At 47.7% G+C, this 12,859-nt stretch overlaps 1 protein-coding gene across 4 annotated transcripts in view; it reads left to right on the forward strand.

Moving 5' to 3' along the window:
• Positions 1 to 12,859, forward strand: part of ITGB1BP1 (integrin subunit beta 1 binding protein 1) — a 13,951-nt gene that overhangs the window by 464 nt on the left and 628 nt on the right. The window contains exons 1-7 of one of the 4 annotated variants that reach the window (XM_045286671.1): positions 152 to 168; positions 4,539 to 4,630; positions 5,750 to 5,852; positions 8,715 to 8,793; positions 10,091 to 10,227; positions 12,027 to 12,119; positions 12,556 to 12,705. In XM_045286671.1, coding sequence (XP_045142606.1) covers positions 5,781 to 5,852; positions 8,715 to 8,793; positions 10,091 to 10,227; positions 12,027 to 12,119; positions 12,556 to 12,705 — 531 coding nt within the window. In that variant the 5' untranslated portion in view covers positions 152 to 168; positions 4,539 to 4,630; positions 5,750 to 5,780. Of the gene's footprint in view, positions 1 to 151; positions 169 to 1,368; positions 1,411 to 4,538; positions 4,631 to 5,749; positions 5,853 to 8,714; positions 8,794 to 10,090; positions 10,228 to 12,026; positions 12,120 to 12,555; positions 12,706 to 12,859 lie in introns of those variants that run through there. The other 3 variants (XM_045286670.1, XM_004696016.3, XM_045286672.1) reach the window with 3 other exon arrangements.

Below are 12,859 nucleotides of genomic sequence, written 5' to 3' on the forward strand. Positions count from 1 at the left end.
CTCGCTTTTGAACTCCGCGCACCTCTTCGGCCCCCCACCCCTCCCGCTGCGGAGCCAGCCACTCGGTCTGGTTTGCGGTCTTCAGCAGGTGGCGGGCGCGCCCAACCGTGGGGTCTGCAGAGAGCTTCGGAGCCAAGTCTATCTGGGTTCAAAACGGAGCCACGTCGTGTAAGCCAGGGGACCTTGGTCAAGTCATTGTCATTGCATCTCGTGGAGCTGTGGCTTCTCCCGCCGTTGAAAGACGAACCATCTTGCTGACCAAGAGCGAGTGGTTGATAATTACATCCACTAGCAACGTGTAGGGCCCAAGGGCGGTTACAGGTGTTCAGGACATGAAGATTGCCATATGGTTGACTGTCACCTCCCAAGAAAGCCCTCCTATTGGTGCGCTGTCAGCCTGCGCTGGGCATTGGCGATCCGCAGTTGAATAAGTAGCCCCTGCCTTTGAGGAGAGAACAGAGAGTGAGCTGTTCGAAGTGGACAGCATTGTTGCTGTGTGCCACTCTGGATCCCAGCGCATCCTACCCTACCCGGCATTGTGGAACTTCCCCAAAGGGTTTCCAAGGCTGATGTGTGGGAGCAGATGGTCAGGTCTGTTCTCCTGACAGCTGCTGGTGGGCACAAATACCACGGAGATTTGTTAGCAAGTGAGTGCTTAACCGCTGTGCCACCTGGGCTCCTTTCATTAGCAAACAGGAGCAGGTTATAAAGCAGTGGTGGAGAGATCCGCTAGCTCAACCTGGTGGTCCAAAGAAGACTTTCTTCAAGAAAAGCAGCCTGAAATGGGTCTTGACAGATGTATAGTTAGCCAGGTAGATGAACTATGGAAGGAAGGGCATTCTGGGTAGAGGGAATAGTAGGAGCAAAACCTGGCATCTTGGAGTATTGTGTGTACTGAGAATTGCAAGCAGCTTGCACTCTTTAGAGATGAACGTTGGGAGCAAGTTATTGCAGAAGATGTGGCTGGCAGGGTAGAGGGCCCTGTAACGCACTGCTTTGTGAAGAGCTTTGCCTTTAGCCAAACTTTGGGGAGCCATTGAAGATTTTAAACAGACTAGTGACGTCAAATTTGTGCTTTAAATCATTTGGTAGTGTGTGGTAGATTGAAAAGTGGCTTGGAGTCTAATAGGCATAGTAGTTACAAGTTGGGCTGCTAACTGCAAGGTCAGCAGTTCTAAACTACCAGCTGTTCCGAGGGAGACCGACGCAGCGTTCTGGTCCTGTAAACAGTTAACAGTCTCGGAAGCCCACAGGGAAAGTTATACCCTCTTCTATCGGCTTGTTATGACATGCAATCAATTGGATGGCAGCGAGTCCGTTAGTTTTTTTGTTCTTTTTTTTCTTTCAGGAGTCTCGTTAGGAACCCTGGTTGCATAGCAGGTCAAGCACTGGGCTGCTGCTAATTGCAAGGTTGGTGGTTCAGACTTGCCACTCGAGAGAAAGTCAGTTGTGTGCTGTCCTATAGAGCAATTTTACTCTGTTCTTACAAGGTCTACGCAAGTTGGGATCAACTCTTAGGCCGTGGTAGTGATGAGAGAAGTTTAGTTAAAACAAGGTCCCTTACCCACGATGTTTCTTCAGAGGGTTTGTGGGTTTCCTAAATTGTATATGTGAACCTTTGCACATGTGTGCATTTTTATGGGTTGGGTGCTTTATGACTTTCATCAGGCACTTAAAAGTCGGGGGGTGGGAGGTGGGAGTAAGTTATAAAGAACAGAGTCTGATGATGAAGGCCTGGGGTGGGGCCCCGTTAGTGATCCGTTGGGCCTCAATGGCATGTACAGTGATCTTGCTGCCTGACTGGACATGGAGACGGAAGGACAGGGAGGGGTCTGGCTGACTCTCAGTCACTCCCTGTCAGTGAGCATCTAGGAGAGGCATCTCTGGAGGGCAACGGCGAGTGAGCTGTAGATGTGGTTGCATTAACAGGCCAGCGGAGCATCAGTGAGGTGAGCAGCTATCGGCCTCACCGTGATGAGCCAGTGATTGAGAGACGAGAGTGCATTGCTTAAGCAGTTGCATCAAAATGTGGCAGACATCAGACTTGAACAAGTGCTTTCCCCCCTCTTTTTCCTAAGCTGCGCTGATGAAAATGCCTTAGGGAGTTAGAAAGGCAGTATGTTACAGAGTCGGAGTTTTAGAATCATTCTAGTATTCCAGACATTTTCAGGGGTCTACAACTTTTATTTTTAAATCATATTTAAAATGGCTATATGTGATAGTTCCATAGTGTGCTTAAGTATGTTAAGCCAACATTGTAACCCTTAGAGACTACTAACAAGGTATTTTGCACTGCTCTGTTACCCTATTTGGGGCAAGGTTGGAGCAGGCTCCCCTGCCTTCTCTCTTTTATGGTGAAATGTCCCGCCGTGCTCAGGCTCACTTTTTTCTGCACTAGCCCTCGTCTTTCTCTTCCTATTCTATGACATTAGGTCTCCACCCACAAGCAGAGTCATCTTGTAAAAACAGAAATCCCATCCTTTCATTTGACTGCTGAAAAGCATTCAGCAATCTTCCGGGAAACCCAGACTTGTGTCGTGGCTGCAAGATCTTCTGGGGCCTGGCCCTGCTGCTGCCATTCTCCCTCTACTCACGCTCAGGCCACATGGCCTTCCACTGTCCCTCGCATTGAGCATGCTCCCTTGGTTTCCCTGCACATCTGCTGTTGGCTGCCCTCACGTCATTCGGTCTCCTTCACTCGCACTTCTTCAGTGTCGCTTTCTCACAAATACTCATCCCGTCCATTAGTTTTTAATTTGTATTTATTTTTAAATAGTCTTATGATCTCACTCCTTTCTTTAATCACGCTATCACCTTAGTTTGCTTTAGGGTTTTTTTTTTCCCCATTGCAGCCATTGTGTCTTTACACAAAGGGTAAGTAAAGACACATTGCTGTCTGGCTGTATTTCAAACAAAGTCTGTTTAATCACGTCTCTCGCAGTCAGCAAACAGTGGATGGCTACAGACCATTTCTCTCAGTGTTACCCTTGTCATAACTTCCTGAGGGTGCCCTCAAAAAGTTCAGTCAACACAGAAGCTTCTGAGGGGATCTGCTGGACCCTTTGAAGTCAAGGCAGAGAGGTCAGCTCAGAATGTATGACGATTGTTTTTTGGGATCCACAAGGGGTAATCTTCATAGATTCTCTCAAAGGACAGTTTTAAGAAAATAGAAAGCTGCATTGGTGAGGAAAAGGCCAGCAAAGTTGCATCAAATAATTTATTCTCCGCCATGACAACACGGCTGCCCCTTCCAAGAAGTTGCGAGGGTCTCAGTGGGAAACTACCCTGTTCGTCCCTCGGCTGTACTCTTGCCCTCCAGGCTTCTTTGTTTCCCAGACTCAAAGGACGTTTAGAAGGAGTGCAGTTTGAGCCCCTTGAGGATGCCCAAGCTGCTGTTTTGAAGTGGTGTCGATCTAAGAGTGCAGCACTCTCTGGGAAAGGTAAAGAGATGGAAACACAGTTTTCAAAAGTGTACAGACCCAGGTGAGGAGGCCCAGCGGTGCAGTGGTAATGAAGTGGGCTACTAACCACATGTTCAAAGCCACCGTGGGAGAAAGACCAGGCTTTCTGTTCCAGTAAAAAGTTACAGTCTTGGAAACCCACAGGGGCAGTTCCAGCCTGGCCTAGAGGGTGTCATGAGTTTGGATCAACTTGATAGCAATGACTGGTTTGGAGGAGCCCTCGTGGTGCAGGTGACTGCTAAGCAGAAGGTCAGCAGTTCAGCCCCCCAGCTACTCCATGAGAGATTGACCTGCCTGCTCTCCTGATGACAGGCTCAAAACCCCGAAGAGCAGTTCTACAGGGTCACTGGAGTCAGCCTCGACTACGGCAGTGAGTGAGATGCAGGAAGGGATAGCAAGAAACAGCTTCTCATTATGATATTTTTGTTTAATAAAATGCTTTCTGATTTACTCATATGTTTTATATTTGTTTTACTTGCTGGTCTGTTCCTTCTGTTTAAAATTCAAGCCCCACGAGGCCAGGAGCTTTGTAATTTCTCACTGATCCGTGGTGTGCCCAGCATCTCATCAGTGCTCATGGGTTCCTCAGGGATGAGTGAATCAGACGCCTGCTACTCCGTGAATAACGTAAAAGTGTAGACATAAGCTGGATGACGAGGCTGATACAAGAACCTAGGTTTACAAGTCAAACTCGGGCTTAGAGAAGACCAACGAAACCCACTGTGGTCAGGACCCTAGATGGGGTTTCTGAGACTGCACATCTTCATGGCGCAGACAGCCGCGTCTCTCCCTGCAGGGTGGGTGGTGGGTATGTTCTGCTGACCGTGTGATTGGCAGCGCATCGTGCCATGGACTTAAGCTAGGGTTTTTAAACACAACAGCAGAGATCTTTTAAAAAAACAATTGTGAATTAAGTGAAGGTGTACAGAGCAGTTTGACATTGTACTGTTCATATGCATTTTATTTCAACTCATAAATTGCATTCCTCACCCCCTCCAATGGCAGAATCTGTTAATTAGGACAGTGACAGCCACTGAGTCCTTCCTGATTGACTTGCTCGTGTTCTTTCATCAACAGAATTGACCATGTCAAATGAAAGGGCGCTATCCACATAGACTGCTGGCTGAGAAGCTTCCGAAGACAGTAAAATAGCACAGTTCCAAACCATAGTAAGTCGATTTCCTTGTTCCCGATGGATAATTAAGGTTTGGGAAAATCTGGTTAGATTCTCTTGTTCGTTAAGCCTCTTGAAAGTTGGGTGGCAGTCCCCAAAATGTACAAAATGCAGAATATATACTCAACCTTCCGTCAGCCGGTTGAGAGTACGGGCTTAGAACGCCCACTACAGCAGATGACCCAGGGTCACACTAAGCCAACCCCACTGCCATTCAGTTGCTTCTCACGCATGGTGACCCTGTAGGAAGCATCGAACTGCCCCTTGGGGTTACTGAGGTGGTAACCCTTTGTGGGAGCAAAGAGCCTCATTTTTCTCCCCAGGAACTACTAGTGGGTTTGAACTGCTGACCTTGTAGTTAGCAGCTCAGTTTGTAGCCTACTACTCCATTAGGCCTCTTGGGTGGAGCCTTACAAATTATCTGTGGGTTAGATGAATATGTCACCGGGTCACTGTAAGAGGATATTTGGAAGTACTTTGAACGATGAACGATGAACTACCGTGCAGTTAATAACAGTTTTGAAGTAAAATTGTTATATTGGTTCTTATGAAATAGACAAAGGTAAAGTTTATGAATGTTTCAAAGCATTAATATTAAAATTTCACCAAAATACATGAAATTGACTGGGAAGCGTGGCATCCCCACAGTGGGGAGATGAGCCATCACGGGGATGTTTGAGGGCATCTCAGGGCTTTAAATACAAGCACATTTCTGTGTTTAGCTTCCAGAATGTGAAACTGAGAGTGACGTTACCCAGTAGTGTTTGGAGGCAGGGGTGGAGGGGGGAACGACAGACTGACAGTTGTATCACTTGTTTTGCTAGAATATTGACTTGATTTAAAAGAGAATTTTGATACAGATGAATCACCTCTGAGAGAAAGGCTTTTTCATACGTCTAGGTAATACAGCTTCCTGCCCCTTTGGTTTCTCGGTCTCACCTTTTTGTAATGAAGAAAGACTAGTATCCAGACTCTGTGGTCAAGGGAAAAGCGTTCTAAGTAAAAGGAACGTACTCATGCACCTCGGGGGTGCACAGGGCTTCATCCGTGTCTACTCATCAGGTGACTGGAAGTGGCTCTTCTAGAGATAACTAACCAATATTTGTTTTCCCAGGGTGCCTCTTTGGATCAAGCTATGGTGAAAAATGTTTCGGAAAGGCAAAAAACGGCACAGTAGTAGCAGTTCCCAAAGTAGTGAGATCAGTACTAAGAGCAAGGTAGGGCGATGACGTGGGGCGGGCGGACGGCCTCCTAACGCGGTGAGGCCTTGATTTCTTCTAACGGACGTGCAGCCGAGCATGTTCCTTCTCAGCCGGGCGCCAGCCGTCTCTGTGTCGCAGGCACTGTCTGTACTCGGCTTCATTTTATTTTGTTTTAATAAATGTTCTGGGGGGAAGATTAAGAAAATAAATGTTCTGAAATCCTTGAATACTACACTAGAATGGATATAACCTATGAATTACTTTATTGCAGCCAACACTGATTTTTAAACTTTCAGACAGTGAAGGAGCTTGGCCTTGTGAATTCTTTGGGGCTGTGTCTAACTGTAATTCCATTTCCTTAACTGTGAGTTTGGCGGCTGCTGGTATTCCAGAGATACTCTGAGACACTCTGAATGTTTTCTGACAGTAAACATTCAAAGCAAAACAGAACTTTGAAGCTCTAGTCCATGGGCCACTTTGGTATCAGAGGGTAAGGTTCATAGCTGCCTTATATTTTGTTGGGTGTTTGGAAGGACCATTCATATTGTGCTGCTGTGGTGACTGGGTGCCATCAAGCCCGTTCCGACACACCGTGATGTTGCAGAACAGGCCTGCTGGATTTCCTAGGCTGCAGTCTTTATGGGAGCCGAGCGCCAGGTCTTCTCCCCCATGGGACTTGTGGTGGGCTTGAACTGCCAACCTTTTGGTTAACAGCTCCAAATTAATTGTTGCACCTTTAGGGCTCCTCTATTGCGAACTACCACATGTCAAATTCTGATTTAGGTGCAGAGGCCAGAGCAGCTAAAAAGAAAGGGAAAAAAATACCTGCCCTTATGAAACTTAGATGTTCCCTGTCAGGCAAGAGGACCATCTTTACTGAGTCTGGTGTGTCCCTTGGACAGTGAGGCAAATCCCCTGATCAGCACCCTAGAGAAGTAAGAGTATGTGATTCTGCAGGGACTTCAGCGATCTCCTCACCCAGTGGTCCCTACATTCTCACTGCTGAAGACCCTTCTCCGTCATCGTCCACCCTGTGGACCAGCTTTAGGAAAGACTGTGTCTGCAGGGCCAGGACTAGCGAGAGGTGAGAGAAGGGCCTGAGGCTCAGGCTGGAAGGCCTCAGGGTCAGGGTCCTGCAAGTGTGAGCTGGACAGTGATGGCCTTCTTAATTTCGCACCCGCGGCCCCTTCCTGGCCTCCCCGACCCTGCTTGTGTCCCCCAAGAGATTACCACAAGGCCCACGCTGTGGGATGCAGATTCAGGACTGCCATCCAGGGTTTCAGTCGGGCCGGATGGCCAGAGCGATCGATCACGGACTCGATAGACTTCCAGCTGAGAGCACGGTGACTTGACCTTCGGTAATCCTGTCCAGTCCTGGAGGGGAAACTCGCGGCCGTCCTTCAATGAGAGTGTGAGCTGGCTTCACAACTCACACATGCAGGCACCCACACTCCAGCTCAGAAACATGACTTGCTTCTGGCAGAGCCAGGACCAATGCCCGCTTTCTGACTCCTACAAGGAGCGAGCTTAATGGCTCTCTGATGTGGCCGGTGCCCAGGATGCAGGTGAGAAGGGCAGAGAGGTGCAGAGGGGGGTGCTTATCTGCAGCCGAGGGGCACACACTATCATGAGGGGGAGCTGCTGTGTACAGCTTTTAAAGCAAAGTTATGCCTGATTATTAGATATGTTTCATATTGCTTTTTTGTTTCTATATCCTGAACATGGGGAAAATAGGTCAGTTTCTCTCTTCTTCTAGGTAATGGCATTACGTATAAAGGGGGGTAGTTTGAAATCCAGAAACGGGTGCTGGCTGGGTACTGACTTCAAGAGTTGTAATCATCCCAAATGCGAGTTGAATTTGCAACACTCGTTTTTCTCCCCCACCCCTCCCGCTGCCCGCCTTTCCGACGGTGCTCAGACACGCAGAGTACACATATTTTAGACTTGACCTTTTGAAAGTTTTTTGACGTATCATTTAGGTACCATAGTTTGGTAACTTGGATATATTAGAGTCATGCAGCCGTCACCACAGTGTTAGAACATAGTCTTCATTCTTGTATCCATTATTCTTCGCTCCCCATTCCTCCAGCCTCCCGTCCCATCACCCTAAGGAACTGTTCACCCAGTTACCGTCGCTATGGATTTTACTAATCGTGATACGGTCTTGTGGTCACATTCAATTCACTCCAAAGACTTTTTTTTTTTTAAATTGGGCATATTTTTAACTTTTAATTTTGATTTGTCACAAATGACTATTTAATGAAAAAATTTCACTGAATGTTTTTCTGAAAAAAGGAAGCACACCACGCGTGGATCAAGTACGTTGACAGCTTTATTGACTTCTCCTGGGCAGTCCCATGGCCTGTGGGTAGCGGGCAGGCAGGACGTGTGTGCCACACACTGGGTGAGAATGTGTGCAGACACTGAGAGCTGCGCCATGTGCTACGTGTGACCTTGGATAAACCACTCAGCCTCTCTGGGCCTGTTCATTCACTTCATACACTAGGACGATACTCCTCGCCCAGTTTTCTGCAGAGGGTTCTTGTATGTTAAGTGGACATAATGTGAAAGTGAGGTACAGATTTATGTTCAAGGTGTCTTATAAAGAGGTAGAATGATGTTGATTTTGATTTACGTAATTAAAAAATGATCCAATATTATAAGAAGAGAAGTTGGGGTTACATACCTTTTGAAGGTTGCTGTGGTGTTTTTTTGTTTTGACCCATCAGCGGGAATAGCCGAGGCGTCATTCTGATGAGTCAGCCTTGACGTAGTTAGTGTTCTCCGTGTGTCAATAGGTCAGAACAAATGGCCTGGGTGTGTTGGTGGAGGGCTTTGGACACTGGCTGGTCTTCTCGCAGTGGGCTTTTTTCTCAGTCTGTAGACTCCAGCCTGGGAGGTCTGTCGCGATCCAGCACTGTGGCCAGCCTCGATACAGATTCCACTCGAAGCTCAGGTACGTGCCTCGGGACTCATGTAGCGCCCAGGGCTTTTAACTTCTGTTCATGCAGACTTCTCTGTGGAGCACAGTGAATTGTTTGGGGGTTTCTTCCTCTCCCTCCTTTCTGATCAGCGTTTGTGGACACAGAAGTCTGGAGGAGGGTGGGCTGAGGGTGCTGAGTAGTTGGTGATGGGGGTGTGGGGGCGGCGAGAGCACGTGGACCAACTTCTGTCAGTGGGCCTGAGACTGAAGGTGTGACGTTGTGGAAAGAATTTAGCTAGCCTTCCTTACCTGTGTGCTCCTACTGCAATTCAGCTAGTGCATCTTGGTGTATCTTTGGGTAAATCCTTTTAATCAACAAGACACACTATTCTCCATAAATAATTCCTAGATGGATAGCACACTCTCACATTTTTTTTTAAGTTTTGAATTGTAGATTTTTAAACGTCCGTATGCCTATCAAAACCCTATTGCTGTGGTTACTCTTCATGACCCTGGATGGGACCTACAGTTAATAGCTCTCTGGAGATCCAAGAACCCACTCCTAACCCAAGCATCATAAATAGCGGGGGACTAATTGGAAAGACACTATATTTTGCATGTAAAATCCTTTCTACCTTTATGAACTAGACTCAATCCATTAAAAGAAAGTAGACGCCAACGACGTGAAAGACAGTGCTTTGTAATATCAGGTCTTTACAGCCAGATGCCTCTCAGGTAGTAAAGTCGTGGGCACCCTGGGATCACACATCGTTTAATCACCTAACAGCCCCTCGTACAGGAGGCGGCGTGGACGCACTGTGGTCATTTCGGTAGTGGCTGAAGGTGACAGGACGCATGCTGTTCTGCAACCTGGGGCTGTCGAGGGCCTTCATCCGGCACATTCCATATATGTACTTATACACATTTAGTATTTGTTTCTTTCTGAACGAACAGTAGAAGAAAACCAGGCTTCCTGAATTAGGGAGACATTGAAAGCTAACATGGTCAAGAGGGAGGAGAAACCCTAGGCCTCAGGAGGTGTTGAAGGGACATTGTCTTCCTCTCTGTTCTGAAATGAAGGGCAAGAGTGCCTAATTGATCCCTACTGAGTGTGTATACATTTACATTTAACATATTGTGACTCACTTATGGAAAAGGTGGGTGGAAATTTAGGGTCTTTCCCATTACTTCAAAAGTTTGTATTTTTCTGATTGTTACTGAAGTCTAAGCTGTACTGATACTATCTCTTTATTGGAGATGAGCCTGGGGAGGGGACCCCAATGCAAATGTCTCCTTTGAAGTCTTACTATTACAGTTTCTTCAACTTTAGGACAAAGCAACAGTCACTCAGATACCTGTGCAGAATTTCGAATCAAGTATGTTGGGGCCATCGAGAAGCTGAAGCTGACTGAGGGAAAACGTCTGGAAGGACCACTAGACCTGATCAATTACATAGACGTTGCCCAGGTAAGACAGACAAAAACTCAGTTCAGAGCCACTGGATAGGAGGGAGGGTGTACTCCTCCAGGTCCACTGCGTGCACGGCCCCAGGCTGAGAGCACTGTGGTGGTGGGTGGTATAGGGGCCTGGAGATTGGTTTGTCTCGGGATGCCGGGACCCTCTGTTCCTTCTGTCATAGACAGCACCTGTTTAGATTTCAAGGGCGTTGTCTGAGCTCCCGGTTTAATGCGGAGTTGATTCTGGTGGCCGAGCACGTGCCAGTCCGACAAAAAGGTGTGCTGGACAATTCGTCAGTCGTTTCCCACGTTTCTAGAAGACACTGCATAGTATCAACAAAGGGCTATTACTGCCATGCGGAGATTCCTTCACCTGTCCACAGAGCTTAATTTCTGTTGAGAATGCGAGGCCTCTTAGGTTCATTAAATGTGTTTTCTTCCCTCACCAAAGAAGAGAGTTAATTCAGAGGGAAATGAGTCTAGTAGTATACCGTAGTTTAGTTCTGAATGTAAGTCATTCTATAAGCCACAGAATCATGCCGAAAGGCCGTAAAGAATGCTTTTCCCCCAAAGTACACGTCCATTACTGCTCATTCGAAGAGCTGCTCAATTTCCCTGTCACCACATAGCGTGGTGACGGTTAAAGTCCCATCACTGACCACAGAGCATCTGTCTTCACGAAGCGCTGCTATCGCCCTCTTTCTGGTTCTTAGGATGGCTTTAAAGGGACTCTGAGAAACGACTGACAAGAGGTTGCTGGAAGTACAGGCACAGTTCACTGAATGTTTGAAGTGTAGGCACATGGTTCCACAAAACCTTTATCAAATGGGACATTTACTGACTGCCAGAAAGACCTTACGAAAGGACCTGTTAGGCAGTTTTTTATAGGTCATCTGCCAGGGAAGCCAGCAGCCACTACCTGTTTCTTTCCTTGTATCTGAAGATGAGGGGTTTTGAGAGCGGAGTAGCTGGTTAGCAGTGTTTCTTGGTGGCCCTGTGGCCCGGGGAGCAGCAGACAAGCCTGAGGCCTGGGGAGAGGGCCTGTGCTGCCACTCCTATACACTGGAGCGTTTCTAAGACTTGCAGCGTCACCAGTGTCCAAACGGGAATAAAAGGAAAGCGGACTCAGAGCGTGGGTTTCAATGAACAGGTTTTATTAGAGTTAACGACTTGGTTGGGTGTTGGAATGAGAGTAAAGGGGGCAGGGTGAGGGGAGATTGGAAGATAGGAGAGAAGAGCCGAAAGTAAGAAAGAGAGCTAGAGAGAGGAAGAGGCACACGAGAAGGTGAAGAAAATCAGAGAGACAGAGAGCAAAGGAATCCCGTGTTAATAAACTTTTGGGGCAGAAAGAAATGATGATGTATAAAAGGAGCCCACGCGCCCCCCCCACCCCACCCCCAAGCCCCCGATTGGCTGTGGCACCAGCAGACCAGTGAAGAGAGGGGGAGGTTTCTGTGAGGGGTCACGTTGAGCTAGGTTAGAGATGCTGCTGTGGCTGAGAACTGCAGTGCTACCAGGAACAATACAAAATACCTGGAAACAATTTGGGCTAATCCCAGGGGACGAGGATGGAAGAATCCGCATGAAGTAAATAGGTCTGAATTTTGCTCCCAATTTAAGGGCCGCAAAGAAAAAAGGAAATAAAAAAAAAAACTTAGGGCAAGAGGGAATTTCCTTCAGAAAAATTCTTGTTGGGCTGTTGTGCACCTGACCTTCTTCATAAGGTGGCTCTCTGAAAGTGACTGCTCAGACTTCTACTCTAGCATGACTTTTAACCTGGTATCATGTAATGTATTTTTACTTCAAAAGCAAGATGGAAAGCTGCCTTTTGTTCCTCTGGAGGAAGAATTTATTATGGGAGTTTCCAAGTATGGTATAAAGGTGTCCACATCAGATCAGTATGTAAGTATGTGATTAAGGAGAAACTGCGTCCCAGCCTTTGGGAATCCATGCCTGTAGGGACCCATTTGGAGTTAGGTTGGCTCCTGCTTGCAGTGGTGGGTTTGTAATGGAATGGAAACATTTCTTAGGGTGAACGGGGCTCCCTGTGTCTCTCCTGTGGAATGTCCCTGCTGATGGCTCCCAGTGTTTCCCGTGCAGCAGCTGCCACCTTGGAAGCTGGGTGTAGAGAGGGGAGAGTGTAGCTCACCTCGGTCCTGTTTTCAGATCTTAGAGGAGGGTGGCGTCCTTCACTGAGCATACCGGATGTCCCTACGGGTGAAAAGTGAAAACCTGCTACTCTTTGCTGCCGCATGTGAGCATGCAGAGAGCCCACAGGACAGTGCGCTAAGAACGGAGGTGCATCTAACCTAGCCCGACTTTCCACCCATTTCTGCAGGACGTGGTACACCGACATGCCCTGTACTTAATCATGCGCATGGTGTGCTACGACGACGGCCTGGGGGCGGGGAAGAGCTTCCTGGCGCTGAAGACCACAGATGCCAGGAACGAAGAGTGCAGCCTCTGGGTCTACCAGTGCAGCAGTCTGGTGAGACTTTAAGCTGCCTTGGTTTATAGCGTCATCAAAGAAACGGCAAAATCAAGAAAATGCATTTCCAGTCTTGGCAGGCGGGTGAGCTGCTGTTCACCATACAGCTGAGAACTGCCACAGTACTGTGAACGGGCACTGGGCCACCCCGTAG

The sequence above is a fragment of the Echinops telfairi genome, unplaced genomic scaffold, assembly GCF_000313985.2.
Source record: "Echinops telfairi isolate 266 unplaced genomic scaffold, ASM31398v2 ScPeMD7_9;HRSCAF=40, whole genome shotgun sequence".
Taxonomy (NCBI): domain Eukaryota; kingdom Metazoa; phylum Chordata; class Mammalia; order Afrosoricida; family Tenrecidae; genus Echinops; species Echinops telfairi.